The 17,961-nt window shown below is 40.4% G+C and overlaps 1 protein-coding gene and 1 long non-coding RNA gene across 2 annotated transcripts in view; one reads left to right on the top strand and one right to left on the bottom strand.

Moving 5' to 3' along the window:
- The window catches only part of MAGT1 (magnesium transporter 1), a 20,967-nt gene extending 6,532 nt beyond the window's left edge, over positions 1-14,435 (top strand). Inside the window, exons 4-10 of the mRNA XM_019540378.1 lie at positions 2,721-2,861; positions 3,413-3,553; positions 4,756-4,845; positions 7,322-7,385; positions 9,841-9,915; positions 11,191-11,281; positions 12,545-14,435. Coding sequence (XP_019395923.1) covers positions 2,721-2,861; positions 3,413-3,553; positions 4,756-4,845; positions 7,322-7,385; positions 9,841-9,915; positions 11,191-11,281; positions 12,545-12,560 — 618 coding nt within the window. The 3' untranslated portion in view covers positions 12,561-14,435. The remainder of the gene's footprint in view (positions 1-2,720; positions 2,862-3,412; positions 3,554-4,755; positions 4,846-7,321; positions 7,386-9,840; positions 9,916-11,190; positions 11,282-12,544) is intronic.
- Positions 8,178-17,961, bottom strand: part of LOC109313697 — a 20,089-nt gene continuing 10,305 nt past the window's right edge. Inside the window, exon 3 of the long non-coding RNA XR_002102125.1 lies at positions 8,178-8,188. This is a non-coding gene — a long non-coding RNA (uncharacterized LOC109313697). The remainder of the gene's footprint in view (positions 8,189-17,961) is intronic.

Raw genomic sequence — 17,961 nt, 5'->3', positions numbered from 1 at the left:
TGAACTGCATCCTATTCTGTTCTGCCCATTTTTCCAACCTGTCCAGATCCACCTAGATCCGTTCCTTATCCTCTAGTGTGTTAACTATGCCCCATAATTTGGTTATCATCTGCAAACTTGGACAGGGTGCTCTCTATGCCCTCGTCCAAGTCACTGATGAAGACGCTGAATAGTACCGGTCCAAGGACTGAGTCTTGCAGGACTCCACTGTCCACATGTTTTCAGGTCAATACCGACCCATCCACCACCACTCTCTGGGTACGACCCCTAAGCCAATTTGTCACCCACCTGACCGTGTAATCATCTACATCACAGCCTGTCCATTTCTTTATGAGAATGGTATGCGATATCGTATCAAAGGCCTTCTTAAAGTCTAGGTAAGTGACCTCTACCTAGACTCCTGCTTCTAAGCATTTTGTGACCTGGTCTTAAAAAGAAACAAGGTTAGTCAGGCAGGATCTACCTGCAGTGAACCTGTGCTGATTTTCTTTCAGCATTATTTCCCCTGCTGGGCTCCCAGAAATGTCATCCTTAATGAATATTATTTACTTGCATGTTATTTATCTCATAACCACTTAACATGGTTACAAACAATAACAGTAATGAAAAATCTCTTAGATTTTTTTTTTTAATTAAATGCTTAACAATGACTTGTACAATGATGGCACCAGTTTGTGTTAAAATAAGTCAGCAAAAGACTTTGTATCAAAACAGTGATAGCTAGAGTGCATTGAGGGACATCTTTAAATTTTTTTCAAAAGATATTTTAAAGTAACTCAGGGTGCAGCTACATAAAAGGAGCAGGATTAGAAATTTGATATATGTGTTTGTCTAAAAAGAGCGACTGTCCTGAAAATCAGATGTAATAAGTTCCTGTGAGTTTCAGTAAATTTAACTTTTTAATATATTTGTTTATTGTAACTTAAAGCAGTGCCTAATCAGATGATCTAAAGTCCCTTTTTAATACACAGAGCCGTCAGAAGAAACTAAAAATGATACCCCTCCCTCCCTTCCTTCTTCTAAATGACTTTGTGGCTTTTGCACAAGGTTTAATTCATAATAGAACTTGGCTCAGAATAGGTACTGTGTGTGTATTTGATTTGGGAGACATGTATGTTTGTAAGGAAAGAAAAAATATTTTGAGTGTTACAGAACTGGTTTCAGTTTGTATTCCTTGCATTTTATATTCAAGCCTCTCAAAAGGAAAGTGGATTTAATAGCAGAGATTTGCCTGGCTTTGATTCCTGTGGTTGTAGTCCAAAGCATAAGTGAGTCTAGGTTTGCTAAAAGGTTTACAAATCTTGTCTGATATTTCTCTTTGTGATGAAGACTGGGTGAAACCTTCTTGGAGGTATTATGCAGGTCACTTAGAAATAGATTTTCAACAATAGGAATATTATAATAATAAGAAATTACAAGAAAAATTATCAACGATTTGTTCATAAAGAACATTTGACTTTTTGTACCACTATGTATATTTCTGCCCACTACTTTACAGATTTTCTCACAGGTATACATACTCATGTTGCCCCAGGATGTCTAAAATCTAGGCATGCAGCTGGTCAGTCCTGGGGCTGGCAGGCAATCTGCTGACTGTTGGAGCCGGCCACAGGACAGCTTGCAGCCTTGAACCAGTCCAGGGACAGCTGGAGTCCAAAACAGAGCTGCCACCTCCTGCCTGATCTATAGGGGAGGCTGGGGGCAGTTTTGCAGGCATTTTATGTCCTGTCCCAAAACTCGTGCCTGTTACCAGGCGTGGCTGTCATAGCAGGACGTGCAGTGTTTGGGATGGGGCATAAAATTGCTCTGATCTTAATTGCACTATTGTTTTAATGTCTGCCAGGGATGTATAATATTCAAAGGCAAAAAAAAAACCCTCAACAAAGCCAAACCAAACCTCATGTGATCTCTAAAGTCTTCCTTTGCTACCAAAGGCAACCGTAGCACTTGATAGATAGAGAGAAGTAGTTAGCCATGTTAGTCTGAAGTTGTGCAAAATGTAGGATAGGTTTGCACCTTGTAGACTGAATCAGAGAGGTGTGTTACAGAATAAACTGTCATAAAAAGAGAGTTTACTTACTGCTGTGAAAGGATGCAGTATCTTTTGATGTAAGCCCTCTGCTTATGAAAGCTTATGCCGTACATCTGATTTAGTTACTGCATGGGTGAACACTGGGCTTTTTTCCCTTTCCTTTTTTTCCTCCTTTTTCTTCTGTGGACTGTCTTGAGTCCTTTTTTGACTGTGTGAATATAAATACTGAAGAAAATGGGTTGATTATATTGGGGAAATAATGTATTGTTAAAACTATTGGGGAGAGGGGAACTAGTCTCAGATTTGATTTCTGAGAGGTATAGTTTTTGGTGTCAAGAACTGTGTAGCTTGGGTCATTTCTGAATGCTAAAGACAGTAGGAGGTATCCAAGAAAACTGTTTCTAGCTAATATACTGAATACATTATTTGATGTCTTAGGTTCTGGTCCATCCTACAGAGTTTTGAAAAGAAGAGGCTTTTAAGCCACAATACTATGTAGTTAACATTGTTGTTGTTTTTTATGGGTTTTTTTCCATGAGGTGCATATTATGATTGGTTCCCCCATGATTAATTAGGTGCCCAAGCTTAATTATAAAATGAGTGATAAACTAGCAGTAAAAGAGAAGTTTAAATTGCTAGAAAATATATTTAATTGTGATGCCTTTTGTCTTTTTTCTTTTTAATATAGCTAAACATGAATTCAGCTCCAACCTTCATTAACTTTCCAGCCAAAGGGAAACCTAAAAGAGGGGACACATATGAGCTTCAGGTGCGAGGTTTTGCAGCTGAGCAGCTTGCTCGTTGGGTAGCTGATAGGACTGATGTCAATGTAAGTACAGATATATTTTTCCGTTCTTACTCTGAGGTAATTCTAGCTATGGAAAGTCTGTTTCGCAGATGTATAGTGTGGCTAAGAAAATCTTTTCTACTGGGTTACTGTAAACATGTCCTGTGCCCAACTGTCTCTAGCTAATTTTGTAAATTAAATAGCTTTCAAATGCAAACAGTTATTACTCTTTGGTTTTTCCATGCTATGATATTTTACTTAAATATTCTGGCATTTTTTTTAATGTCCTATATCCAGAAAGATACCAGATCACTTTACAAACTGATATAGATTCACTTACCACTTGGAAGTGCCCAGTACTATGGAAATGAACCAGTTTTGGAATGATCGCAGTTAGGCTATTGCAAGGCTATGAACAGATTTTTGTTCTGTAGGATTCCTTGTAACAATAGAAGTGAGGGGGGCACCCTGCTGTCTTTAAAAAAGTTAATAACATGGTTTATTTTGCATGCTTGCATTATTTCCAGTTTTTGTGATATATTCCTTGCTGACTAAAATTTTTAATTTGAGTGACCTTTCACTTTTTTGTATAGATTCGAGTGATGAGACCACCGAACTATGCTGGTCCTCTTATGTTGGGTCTGTTGCTGGCTGTCATTGGTGGCCTTGTGTATTTACGGAGGAGCAACCTGGATTTTCTGTATAACAAAACTGGCTGGGCCTTTGCTGCTTTGGTATGAAAATTAATTTTTTTTTTAAACTGCAGTCTGTTTCATATTGATCTAGATTGAACTTAAAAGATCAGGAAATTTTGCATTTTCTCTGTCACCTTTCTTATGAGAAACTGTTTACTAATAAAATTATAGTGGGTTTATGATTATGAATTGTGTTTTCTCACTTACTTCAAGGGAAGCTGAACATGGGGTATGAAGGGACAGTATTTTTAACCAAGGGCAGAACATATTCCCCATGCCTACAGACACACAATCTTAAGTGAGAATATTATTAAAGATTGGGGGGGGGCAGGGTTTGTTTTGCTTTGTTTTTTAACCCAGTCTCTAATTCAAATCGGTCTTGTTTTGGGGGTTTATTTTTGCATGTCTTTTTCAGAATTTAATTATCAGAATATTAATGTAGACCAGATTCCAGATGTTTAGGATGTGGTTTCTGGAATTTATAGCAGCTTCAAGTCCTTGCCCCTAAAGCCATACAAAAAAAAAAGTCCTTGGTACTGCTTCTGGATAGATACAAGAAAAAATGCTAAGTAACTTTTGACTAGCAACATTTGAAATTATTCAAGATATGTCCTGAAACAATGTTTGTTTGGCCATGTGGTGATAACATGCAGAATCTCAAAGGAATATTTTGTTTCTGTACAGTCTTGTGTATCATCTTCCCCTCTCTTGGATACTTCTTGATACCCAGCTTGATGGCATAATGGTCTAATTAGTCTGGCAAATCCTATGTTCCCTAAAACATAGTGTATATGTTTGCAAAAAAGAGGATATCTTGGGTAGATAATAGCACACAGTAAATAAGTCTCGTGATCATAGTGTTAAATTCAGAAATTCTGGGACCAGGCATTCATTTTAACACACACTGATACAGTATAATACTATGTCAACATTGTATGTGAAAACCATTTATGCCATGGACTTTCAGACTCAAGGGCAATGATTTTTGAAAAACATAACTTCTAAAACGCTTGTGGGTAGGGAAGTACATCACGTTTGTTAGACTGAAATGCAAAGTTCATTTAGTTTTCCTTGGTTATCTGATGGTACTACTTGATTCCAAGATGTTTAATTCTGGTTCTGTTTCTGATGGTCTGCCGCTGACAATGGATGTTGTGTATGGGGAGATGAAATATAGAGGGGGGAAAAAAAGGGTAGGGAGAATCAAAATATCCATGACTTGTTTTGTTCTTCCTTTCCAGTGCTTTGTACTAGCAATGACATCAGGTCAGATGTGGAACCACATCAGAGGGCCACCATATGCTCATAAGAATCCCCATACTGGACAAGTGGTAAGGCTTAGCCCTCTTGGTGGGAATCAAGTGGAAAGGGTCAGATTAAAAAGCAACATTCAGGATGCATGTTCTGTTCCTTATGTCAGACTTCCTGGGTCACTGGGACTATCGATACTGTAAGAACAGCTGGCCCTACTCTACTATAGATGGTCAGTAAGACAAATGAAGTTGAATTGACTGGCTCAGAAGGAAACTTGCCCTGTGCCAGAAGCATGTTGTCGTGAAGGAAAGGCTTTGCAGGTATGATGTATGAATAGAAATATCTTAGGGCCTCCAGCAAGGATTTAGAGGACTCCCTACTTGGTCCTACCATCCTTTTGGGTAAGAGGGGGGAGGAACCATGAATAATCATAATGCAGACATACATACATTATGGTTAATATTTTGATGTTATTACATGTGAGTGCAGTCAGAATTTGCAAACCAAATGTGCTGTAAAGATGAAAATTGGTACTTGTCTATGGGAGCGTCTACACATTGTTCTGTGGTGACGTAGCAGCGCGCTACAGCGAGATAGCAATTATATGTGTCTACATGTGATCACCAGCTGCTTAGCCATAGCAGCGAAATTTAACCACGTGCTGTGTGCATCATGTAGTAATCACCTTACTGCGCTATAGCAACATCACCTTACGGCGTCGTGTAGACGCGACCTATTACCTCCAAAAGACATAATGTTTTGAAAATTTTGTTCCAACTCCCACAGGAGTAATGGCATTAATCTATAGAGAGGGCAAAAAGGTTACTTAACATCTGATTTCTTCCAGTGTGTGCTCTCTTTTTGTTGCATATAAATGAGAAAATAGCTAGAAGCTCCCCTTTGTCACCCCCCCCCACACACACACAATTAGAAGTGTGGTAACTAGTTTCACTGTGAATGAGCATTCTTCCTTGCCAAATGGTAAATGCAGCTTTAATGCGACTTATTCCAGTTGACAAACCACTCTGCCTGGTGACTGAGTTCTGTGCAGTACCAAATATTAAAAAGGCATTGGTTTAGACTGCCATATCTGGGCGTAGGCAATACCAGATTCAAAAGGATCTCTCTCTAACATGCATGGTTTGGCATCCTTTTAACATTTAGGGCATTTGAAACTTTTTGCTTCTTTTCTGTCAAAAGCTGAGAGGATACAGTTACAATATACAGCAGTAGGTTTAGGTGAGTCAGGAATGCTGCTTTGGTTTCTTCTTAACTTTCTCTTAAGAGGAAAGGCAACATGTACAATGCAAGTTCCAAGGGCAGTGTTATTTTAGCAGATACATATTATTTTAGGTCTACATCTGTGCTTTTTGCCTGGGCCTTTCACTTTTTTGGTTGTTTGTTTTAGTATAACCACCTTTATTTCTTCTATAACATTTTTATTCCGTATCTCATTTGCCCGTGAACTGCTCTATTCTATCACCGCTTCATTTGCAGACAGTTGTCCAGGCAAGGGGAGAAGTGATGGAAGTTTTGATTTAAAACAACTTTTGCTGCTCTTAGGTGGTCTGATTTTTAAAAGTTTAATCACCGTTAAGAACTTGTTAAAATAGCAAAATTGCCTTGTTGTCATCCTCCTCCTCCATACATGTAACTAACTGCTGTGTAATAGATGCAAGATGCATCTGAAGTCTTGCCCATTTGTAGTGGGGTCATGCCATATACCTTGAGGTGATTAGGCCCTAGGTATTGGCACTTCAAATGAATGCTGCTTCACCAATCTTCCAGTTAGCCTCTGAGAAAGTTGTGAAAACTTCAGTGAAGAACCAAGGTCCAATGAAAGAGACAAACACATGACATCAATTATTTTCATTTGTAACATTTTTATCAGAAGAATTTTCTGTGTTTTTGTAATTGCTGTTTTATTATCTCATTCTCAAGGGCACACATAGCAAATGTATTTTTTCAGCATAATAATTACAAATCCTTTGTTTTGTCTTTTAAAGCTTTAATCTTTCAGATTTTGTTTTAACTTCTCTATGGCAACTCTTTCCTTTCCCTCCTTTTATCATGGGAAGATCTTATATTCTGGAGTCTGTTGTGAAGGCTCCATGATGGCTTAGGGAAAATTCCCTCAGTACAGGAGCAACATAGGATGTATGTAGTGATGTATACGTTCCAGCTCGATGCTTATAATCTCCAGCCTACGGAGTGGGAAGTGGATCCTATGTGGGAGGAAGCGGGGCATATTCAGTGTTCTGCACTGCAGTTCAGGGAATCTGGGCTCTAAGAATACTTCAGTAATTTAAAACAGCACCTTGGGCTGCTCTCTACATGCTTGGGAATGGTTTTGGCCCTGCAGCTGCCTGAAAGTTTGATGGCGTGACGGTGATATAAAACAACCTGGCCCCCACTCTTCCTTCCTGCCTCTCCCATTCTGCATGTCCTGAAAGACTCAACAAAGAATCTAACTCCAAGTTGCATAAATGCTACTAATTATTTGAAATCTGCTCCAGTTTCTTTCTTAAAATAATTTAATTTTGTCTTTTACAGAACTATATCCATGGAAGCAGCCAAGCCCAATTTGTGGCTGAAACGCACATTGTTCTCCTGTTTAGTATCCTTCATAGTAAAAATATACACTTTTTGTGACAGTTAATTTTTTTGCCAAGCGTCTGCCTCTGTCTGTGCCTTTGCTACCCTACAAAAGTAGTTTGTCAAGATTCCTACCCGTCACCTAGCCGTGCTGCCAGTGACCAGACTCTGGCAGCCCTTTCTTAAACGCGCTAACAACCAAGTCATTTGTATGCTTACCATCTTTCTGGCAGTACAACAGGAGAGATTGATTATTGCCATTTTTTTTCTTTCTCCTTGAGCTTGATACAGTCTTACAACTGTGAATCACCACTCCTTTGTGGTGTCTGTCAGGTCTGGTCCAACCTTCCCGCTGATTCTTTCTCTCTGGTGGTGGATTCGTTTCCTTTTCTGTGGTGCTTGATTTCTGTTCCGCTGCTCTCTTGTCTTTATTCTTCTGTTTATTAATGACATACAGGGTTTCCTTCCTCTCACTCTGCTTGCTTCCCTTGATAGAATGAAATTACAGCTTTGTCACTGTTGCCTTGATATGCATCTTCTAAGGCTTTTTCTGGCCAAGAGAAACACCTTAAAAAATCAATCACTCCTATTTTCTTTGAGCTCAGCTATGCAGTTCTCCTGTCTATTGTTCATAACCTCAGTCCTGGATAGTGAACTTCCCTCCTCCTGCATTTTCTGTTAACTCACATCCTCTTTTCATATCACCTTTTGTATGACACTGTCTTACATCTTTACTGAAGTCTTCACCCAAGACTTTTTTATGTCCCCATTTTCTATGGCAGTGTCAATATGTCCAGCCTCCAAGTCCCAGACCACAGGTGCCACCTCAAGAGGCTGGTCCGAAGTTTTTCTAATGCAGCTGTTGCCAGGCTGAGCAGCCTTTTCGATCTGTCCAATTCTGTCTTTTATCTGAAAACACATTCTCCTTTTTTCTTTCCCTCCTCTCTTCCTTTCCTGTTTGTTTTTAACATTGCAGAACATTTTAGGGTACACGTAAGAAAGATGCTAAAGCATGAAATCTTATTAGCTGTCCTTTGGTTTAATACTCTCTTTTTCTCTCCCTGTTCTGTAACGCATTGTAATTTTCAGCACTTTATAGTTTTGTTAAATTTGTCAATTAGTCTCACATGAATTATTTTTCTTCCCACCAGAATGTACTTTTTTTTTTTTTTAGCTAATGACAAATTCCAGCATTTTTTACAGTAGTGCAGTCTACACTATTTTTTTTCTTTTTGAGTCAAGAGCGTGAAGCAATTTAATTGATATAAGGTAACAGGAATCTTACCTTTTTTCTTTTACTTCTCATCTATTTTAACTATTTATTATTAAAATGTGGTAAGATACAATACATTGTTTTAAATGTAGGTAAATTCATGCATCATGTAAGCAATGGTGTTAAATGATCTAATGTTGAAAGGGTTTTCAGATTTTGGTGCATACTTACTGAATGACTCGGACCTTTCTTTGATGAAAACGTTCCCTAAAAACTCAGGTGAGATGTTGTTCTATTTAGTTATTACACTGTACTGTTAGATTGATTCTGACAAAGTGTGTGGCAGTTCACAATGACATGGCATTAAAAGGAATGGAGCTATAAATTATGCTCCATTCCCCAAGTCCCTTTCTGCTGCCCACACTGAAACAGATTTGCTAATTGCTGAGCCTTTAGAAGACTACAATTGGTGGAATCATTTATGCAGCTTTACTAATGGAGGTTTTGCTGAAACAGGAGGCCCTCTGACTTCTATCATTCTATTTTTAAGCCAATAGTAAAACTCCTTTCATTTCAGTGAAAGCAAGATTCGGCCTGAAACATACACCCTGCAATGCAGTCAAATAATTGGGGCTTGCATTTTTTCACTGTGTATGTAGTTTCACTACGTCAGAGTTCATTATTGTTAAATACAGCATAACTAACTTGTTAGGCTGAGCCTTCATTTTAGTGTTACTTTTACTGGGGAGTAAGAATTCAAACTGGAAAACAACAAAGGCCAAAATTTCACTGTTTGTCTGGTATAGTCTGTTAGTTGAAACATTCCTCAGTTTTTGTTTAATTGATCACCTGATCAGGCTAATGGAGATTTGAATAAAATGGAAAAGCTTTTGAGGATCACCTTTCTTCAGGGGACAGGAATAGATGAAAGTAGAGTAGTCAGAAGTAGTGGAAAAGTCTTCATCCATGCTTTGCTTTTTTGAGGAAAGGAGTACTGTTTATAATAAACTTGCATAGTTTAACTTTTAGCTAGATAGTTAGTTTCCCTACAGTCTTTCCTCTTCAATATCTTCTGGATTAGTATTATTTCAAATTATTGATTTCTCCATCCCTCACTCTCCCCTACAGTTTCTTGTTGGTGGAGAGACTGTAGTCTGTCTTACAATAGATTTTATATACATCAGGTATACAGTGAGCATTGAATGCATTATAAAATTAAGAATGAGTGTGTTTCTGCCAGTTGTGCCTTAAACACATTTTGCAGATGGTGGCGTTACTTTAGGAATGGTACTCCTGCATGAAGCTGCCACATCTGACATGGATGTGGGGAAAAGAAAAAGTAAGTACTACCTTTCCTAATACAGGCTATACATTTATTGTGCAATTAAACAGTTTTGTTTCCATGTGGGGAAGAGACATTCACCAAATACTTACAATATGCTGGTCAGTTTTGGTAGAGTCACACATTGATTTTGTTATTTGTTTGTTTACAGTGTTGATGTATGTTTTTTAGATGTAATGCTTTTTTCCCTTGGAAAACAACAACATTTAAAATTACCTTATGTTACCTTTTTAGTTGTAGTGTTGGATTGCAGAAGAGAGAATCCAGATGCTGTTAAGCTGTGTAATTTCTCTGTGAGAAATCTTTAAAAAAACCTGTGGAATTAGTAACCTAATAACTGAGGGATGCACACACATGTAGTTGACAGACAACTGCTTTGTCACTCAAGGAGTGGAAATAAAACTCCAAGCCTTAGTCTTTTTAAGGCCTTCAGGTTTATCCAAAACGTAACTGCAGTACAAAAAGTAAATTTACTAGAAAACCGCGGTAGTCATTCTCCAGATGCATCCTTATTTGATACACATTGCCCTTCCTTTTGGATTTGACCCTGAGTGGTCATGTCACAGGCAGGGACTAGTTACACCATACTTTGCCTCAGTCCTGCAGACCTATTGTAGTACAGTGAAATTAACCGCTGGGATAACTCGTCATTATGATGTTACTAGCTGTACTAAATTCCCACCAGAGTCGTATAGATCTGTATGTAAAACAGTCCAGCTAATTAGTCACTTGTTAAAATGTACTTACTCATTTCAGCTTGCACATGTGCATTAGTCAGTTCTGTGGATCCAAGTGGGGAGTTATTGAGAATTTCCTTTGCCCTCGTGCTCTCCAACTAGAAATGTGCGCGTTTGTGCTCTTATGTTCACTATTGGCTTTCTTCTGCTTAATTGAACTATTGTTTATTGTGTACCTTGCAGTTGAGTTACTCTTTGCTTATACAGAAGCAATAGGAGCTGCTCCATGAGATGTAGCAAGGACTAGAAAACATTCTAAGAGAAATGAATTGTAATTTTTATCTGATCCCTCTTAATAGAGATGAAGGGGCTTCTCTTTTTTGTTCTCTCTATACTGTAACTATTATTGACCATACATTTTTCAAAGGGAATTCTCAGTTAGCCCAGGTTTGCTTCTGTTGACATCCATAGGAAAATTCCAGTCGACTTCAGTGAGAGCAGATGTGGCTGTGTGCTTCTGAAAACCCCAGTTATAGTGGACTTTTCCCAGCAGGACTACTAACTGATCATTTTATTCTCTATTAACTTTCTACAGTAATGTGTGTGGCTGGTATTGGGTTGGTGGTATTATTCTTCAGCTGGCTGCTGTCTGTCTTCAGGTCCAAATACCATGGCTACCCATACAGGTTTGTCTTATTTTGATGTTTAAGATACAGTTCACCAACAGAAAAAAAGAAAAGAAGTGTGGAGAGGTGAAACCTCTTCTAAAAACTCTGTTCCTTCCTGATGAATGAGAATATTGGTTGTGCTAATGACCTGGAAATGTTAAGTTCTGTTTCTTTGGTCATTATTTCTTATCCAGAACAAAAGAAAAATCACTAAAACAAATAAGGGCCCAGTCATTGCTTAGAATTACAAATATTTTATGCTGTACTGTGTCCTTTAAATGGTCTTCTGTTTTGTTTTGTTTTTTTTTTTATCCAAATATTTGTTCATCTTAATCCTTACTTGTTAGGACAGAGATCATGGCTGATTTTTTTCAAAACTTCCTCTACCTCTGATTCTTTTGTGGAGCACCCAGTGTGTTTTAAGTGTTGAGTACATAATTAATATGTCTCTCTCTACATCAGGTTTTGATCTAAGTATTTTATTATTTCTGAGGTAAATCTTTAAAGGCACAAGGCAGAAGTTATGTGGCCAGCTCTCATTGACCTCCCCTTCTATTGCCAGTTCTGTGTACCCAGAAAATTAATCCCTGCTTCCACGGGCAAATATTACCATCCGCGCAATTTGTTTTCACAAAGAAAAAAGTCTGTGTTGGAAATCACTGAGCCTTGTAGGCAGAACAGTGAACAGAGCTAGATTACTGCTCATTTTTGTTGTTGTTGTTGTTGTTGAAAGAGGGCACGTCTACACGTGGCCATATGGCACCTTTGTTATTGTGCTGTCATGCAGAAACAGCACAGTAGCAGCCTGTATTGTGCTGTGCCGGCTGCACAGTTATTTTCGGCCACTATGTCGCCGTAGCAATGCACTATAATGAGGGAGCATGTTGCTATGGTGATACAGTGGCGGTGTTGTGGTTTTTGCCAGTGGACACTATAGTGCCATAGCATCTTGTATAGACACACGCAGAGGTGAAGGGAAACTGTCCAAACCCCTATTCCGATTTTATTCTTCTATTCTCAAAAGCCTTGTGTGTATTAAACTTCCTTGCAACTTGGGAGGACTGGCTGTTTTTTCCTTCCAGGATGAATCAGTTTGTCTTTTGAATGACAAGAAGTCTTGCTATAAAGTAATGCGTTCTGAAATATTATCACCTCAGCTACCTCATTCCCAGTTTGACATTTGTCATTGTAGTTGTCTCTTGTCTCAAAATAAGTTAATGGATTATTGCCTGCTCTGAATCTGTGCTGACCTGACCCAAATTGTGTTTGTTTTTGTTGCAGTTTTCTGATGAGTTAAAGGAGTCCAGAGACCTCCAACATCTGATAGGTGTTGACATTTTGAAATAGTGTAATGGAACACAAGAGCTAAATGTGTGGTTCATGCTACCTCTCTTTAAATTGAATGAGATAGTTAAACACTGAACCAAAGAAGATAAGTAGTGCCTTACTATGACAAGCAATTTGCTCTGAAAGACACGTGGAGTATTAAGATGCATTCTCTTTTCATAAGCTTTACATCATGCTAAACAACTTTGTTTTTTAAATATTGAGAACTATTTTCTTGAAGTAACTAGAAACTGTACTTAAATTTTGTTTGACAATGTGTTTTGCTGTTTTGCCATGTTTCCTGCCCCTTCAGGCAGTGATTTTGTTGTTGTTATCATATTTTTTTTTTCCTTTTCACTCGGTGACGGCTTCTCTTTTTCCCCTTTCTCCATGACTGTTTGATGTGTGGGTCACACCACTTCATAGAAGAGGAAGCCAAATACGTTCCTGCAGTCTCAGACCCTTGAAACATGCACCAATGTTCAGTGGCAAATGTGCATATCCTAAGCCTCTTTCTCAGATTGAATAATTTTGTACTTAACTGCAATGCAGTGCAAGTGGTTGCCACCCACAGAGAGGAAGGGAAAGATATCAACATAAAGAACTGAGAATTGGATGCAGCTAAAATCAGGATTTTATCTAGATTGGCTTAATAGTGAGATTTTTCTGTCAGTGTTTGAGACTATTCTTCCTTCTCTCATCAAAAGGACATCAGTATTTAATAAAATGACCACAGTTTTTGTTGCAGTCTCAGTCTGATTTTGCTAACAGGTTAAGGCATAATCCTGACTGAGAACATGTCATTGTCATTAATCAGTTGGCGAGATCTCTTTTCAAGTGCCTGGCATCAAAACTGTCTTGTAAAACTATAAATACTGAGAGGCTGAGCCCAGGTCAGAACAAAACCCTATAGAACACGAGGCACAAGGTTGGGACAGTTCTTAACATTTTCTTCCTCTTAAACACCACAGTCTGAAAAACTCATCTGAAAAATGGTCCCAAAGGTATTTAATTGTGGCTGGTTAAATTGGATGGTCCTAACTATAGTTTAAAAACAACTTGCTCAGAAATTCTGACAGACTGCTAAACAAGTCGTCATTTAGCTGGCATCACCCAGAGTTGTAACATTCCACGTCCTTCCTTTTTTTTTTTCCAGTTTTCTTCAGCCTTGCTAGAGGAGTTGGAAGGAGAAATGGGAATGATCCCAGAATAAACACACTATCCTAATAGAGGTACAGTTAGCCTTATCAAGGGGTGGGCACCATTTCTGCCCAATTCACTTCCTTGTTTCTGCTAACAACCAGAATCTGCCATGGGGTTCTTTCCTTTCTTTTTCCTTTCCCTGAAGGCCTGAGTGGGAAACTAGTGTCTCATGCATTTGCTCCAAACAGACTGAATAGTGATCAAAAGTTAAGAATTCTATCACCGATATTAGTGAAAATTCTTATACTGCGAATAAGTAACAGGTGCAGCTTAATACTACCTTGTGCCAGACAGGGCAAATGCTGGAGGTAACTTATGATAGAGAATGATAAAAAGAAATTTTTTCCCCGCCTCCTGTCGTCCTCTTTGTCCAAGGAGGGCGAGCAATGTAGAAGTTTCCTTAGCGTGAACTGTTCACGAGACACTAGCATTCAAACTAGAATGTTGCTCTTATGCAAGGTTGCTAAATCAACTTACATCTCAAGTGCCTTAATTATGCTAATCTAGGACTTTTTGCTAATAGTTTAGTTTTAAATATTATTGAGATGCATTTTATACAGCCCAGATAACAAGCCTTAGTGGCACAGATAATTACATGATTGACTTGATTTTGGATGGCTTTCAATAAAATGTTTTTAAGTGATTCATGCTCTTGTGTCTGAACTTTAACATATAAGACTAGAAAACAGCTATATTTTCTAATGAGAAGAACTTCATTGTAAAAGTATATTACTCAGTAATCTTTTTTGCTTTCATTCTGTTACACAAATAAATCACTTGTTGATCTTATGGCCATATAAAGTGGTCAAGACATATTCAATTAGAACAGAATCTGTCCCAATATATGACAGTATTGAGAGAGAACTCTTTCTCTGGTCAGATAATTTCATAATGTTCTGTTGGGTCTGGTCCTTTTTCTTGGAAGCCACTGCAGTCCTGAGAGAAGATACTGGGCTGACTGGAATACTAGTCTGACTCAGTATGGCATTTTTCATGGGAGAAAGCAATCAAAAGCAGTAAGTCCCGGAACTTTTGATGTCTCCAGTGCAATTCTGAACTTCTGCTGTGGCTTCTTAATCAGTGTCCCAAGAAAACCCCTGTAGGCATTGTCATGTTTGATAGACTTCAACCATTATCAGCTTGGTTTCATAGTATCTAAGATATATAAACTCTAGTCCTCTAGGAATGATTCTAAGGAGGGGAAAATGTTGCCTTAGCTATCAGATTTGTGGTTATTAATGGCTCACTTTTTAAATCTGACCTTTTTTTTTTTTTTTTTTTCCCCAGAGGAAGGTGTAATCATGTGATTGAGTAGCTTTCAGTCAGTTTCAAGAAACTTGTGCCCAGACCATTTTAGTGGAAATTTTGAGTTATGGCAAAGGATGTTCTGCCAGCAGGGCTGGGTTCTTTTGCTCTTGACCAATTTATAAAATGGGGATAATGCTCTTTGCTTGTACCGTTATTGTGTCTTCTCTCACTTTCTCTTAATTGTAAATATAGTTCCCAGACTTGAATACACCTAGTTTCATGTGGAGCAAAAAGAGGTTAAGGGCTCTGGTAAAGACCTTTTTAGGGTGCATCCCGATGAGCCACATATATTTGTCCCTGGGCACGTGCACTCTGGTGCACAGCAAAGTGACCCAGGTGGGGTAGGGGAGGCTGGGGGCAGCACCTGTGCTGGTTCCAATAGCTTTACTTGAGGTCCTGGAGATCTCCTGCAGCAGCAGTGGTGCCGAGCTGGCTGCTCAGAGCCTGGCCAGCAGCCAGAGCATGACTGTGACTGGGCAAGCTCCCTTTGTGGCAATGCACATTGCTGCTGCATGTACCACGCTGCTTTTTTCAGTGGCGTGTTTTTTTTGACACCAGGATCTCCAGGTGTCAAACCCCCGCCCCCCTGCTGCCACTGCAAATTAGCAGTGCAGTGAATGGGTGTGCATGTGTCACCTGCAGTTTGCAGCACCTCAAACTGCTTTGAGGTATCGCAAACTCTACTTGCATGCTCATCAGGACACATCCTTAGGGTGCATCCAGACAAGCGCGCACGTGCCTCTTGCAGCATCTCAAAGCCTTTGAGATGCTGCAAGACAAACCTATGGGAACAAAAAAATGTTCCCCACACTGAATGTTTGCAGCGTGGGGGTAAAATTTGATACTTGGAGATCCAAGTATCAAAAAATACCCTGGGAGAAAAAAGTGGGGTAGGGTACAGTCCTGGACCATGCCCTGAGGCAACCAGAGCTCAGGTCCTTCACAGAGATGCTCTGGTAGCGAGCCAGAGCATCTCTATGGCTGGTCTTTGCCCCAGTGCTGAAGTATGCTGCCTGCCCGTGTGGGGCAAGCAGTGGTACAGGCTGCAGGAACCTGGACCTGGGCTCCTGCCAGGTAAGTAGGGGTGGGGGAGAGCTGGAGGAGGGGGGAGGGGACCATGGGGGGACCTTCACTCACTTCCCCCGCTTCCCGCTAGAGTCCCCAGCTCTCCCAGTTTGTTTGTCCAGCTCCTGATCACTCCCTTGCCCGGCCCCACCCCTCTCCTCACAGCCCATACTCACCAGCTGCAACAGCAACCATCAGAGTCCCCCTACCCAGTGCAGAGCAGCAGGGATCAGCCCCAGCCGCCTGGCACCCACACTACCACTGCTTCATCACGTGGGTGCAAGGTGCCACATGGTTCTGCATGCTGTTTGGCAATTCAGAGCTTCTGTTACTGGGTGGGGGAATGATCGGGGGGCTGGGGCCGGGTGGGAGAACAATTGGGCAGGCTAGAGGAACAATCGGGCTGGGGCAAGGCAGGGGAATGATGGGGGGTGCCCTGCAGGGGGCAGGGCACCCACCCCTCCTGAGCAGGCCCCCCCCCCGTATGTCCCCCCACACCCACAATCCCTCACAATCCACCCACAAATCCCGTACCCCCAATCCACTCCCACAAACCCCTTACCCTCATACCTGTGGGTCAGGAGTGAAGGGACTGGGGTGGGGGGCGGGCTGTGGGTTGAGAGTGAGGGACAAGGGCGGGGTGGGGCATTGGCATATCAGTGCTGTTCAGCGCTGCACATCCTGTTGAGCAAAGGGGATGGGCAGATCTGATTTTTCTGTGGAAAAAAAGCTAAAAAATGCCAAACTGTATAAATATTTAGAATTGATTTTATTATTATGATGGGCACTGGTAGGCTTCCAATTTGCTTAAAATTGTAAATATATTAATAAAATATTGCCCAACTGATTTGAGGCAGTAGGTAAAGGGTACAGAGAACCCAGAGCTGCTTCAGCAGTCCAGCTGGCATAAAGGGTGGTGTCCCTAGGTACCAATTGGCTGGACCCCAGAATCGCTGGAGAGTGAGTAGCCCTGAACTACTTGCCAGGGCAGTTCTTTGTATTGCTGGGGCCAGCACAGGTGCTGGCCCCAGCCTCTAGCTTCCCCTGGCTGCAGATCCGGGAGGAGCCAGGCAGGGTTATTTTGCTCCAAGTGGCACAATTTGCCCCACACCAAAGTGCATGTCGGGGCACATGTGCAAAAAGTCCCGGCTCAAATTTGCATTGCTTCTATTTGAGCTGCTGGAAGCACACATGCCTGCATGTGTGGATGTGCCCGTAGAGTCTCGAGACTGGTTGGTTACTGATGTAGAAATTGGACTTAAAATGCTTACGTTTTCTTGGGCAAAAAGTTTGAATTCTAGGCAGTTCCACTTACCTCTTCATTTCATTCAGAAGAAACTAGTGGTATTAAACTAACTGTGTGTGTGTGTGTGTGCGCGCATCTTCGAAATCTTTCTTAAAAAGTTTCATTGGTCTTTATAGACCTTGAAAATTGCATGATCCTTTTCAAAGATTGCAAAGTTTTTGCATGGCCTTCCTGGCAAGAATTTCCCATTCCTGTCCTGTTATGATGTGAATTGGCTTAGAGTTCTCCAGTTTGCTGTTGCTGTAACTGTATATTAAAATGTTTTGGGATTAGATGTATGACTGTGTAAACCTGTGCAGGCTATACACGGTGGAAGTGGAGTGAACTTTGGGTTATGAACTGCTATGCACAATTGGATTTCCAAGTCCTGTGACTGAAGTGACACACAGGGAATTTCTAGTCTTTAGAGAGGCAGCGAGCTGCTGGGAAGAGATGGCCTCCACCTCTCTCCCCTGGGAAGGAGGCTCTTCTCAGCCAGGCTGGCTGACCT

This window comes from Crocodylus porosus, unplaced genomic scaffold (genome assembly GCF_001723895.1).
Source record: "Crocodylus porosus isolate Cpor-Errol unplaced genomic scaffold, CroPor_comp1, whole genome shotgun sequence".
Taxonomy (NCBI): Eukaryota; Metazoa; Chordata; order Crocodylia; family Crocodylidae; genus Crocodylus; species Crocodylus porosus.
This window is presented reverse-complemented; position numbering and strand designations above follow the sequence as displayed.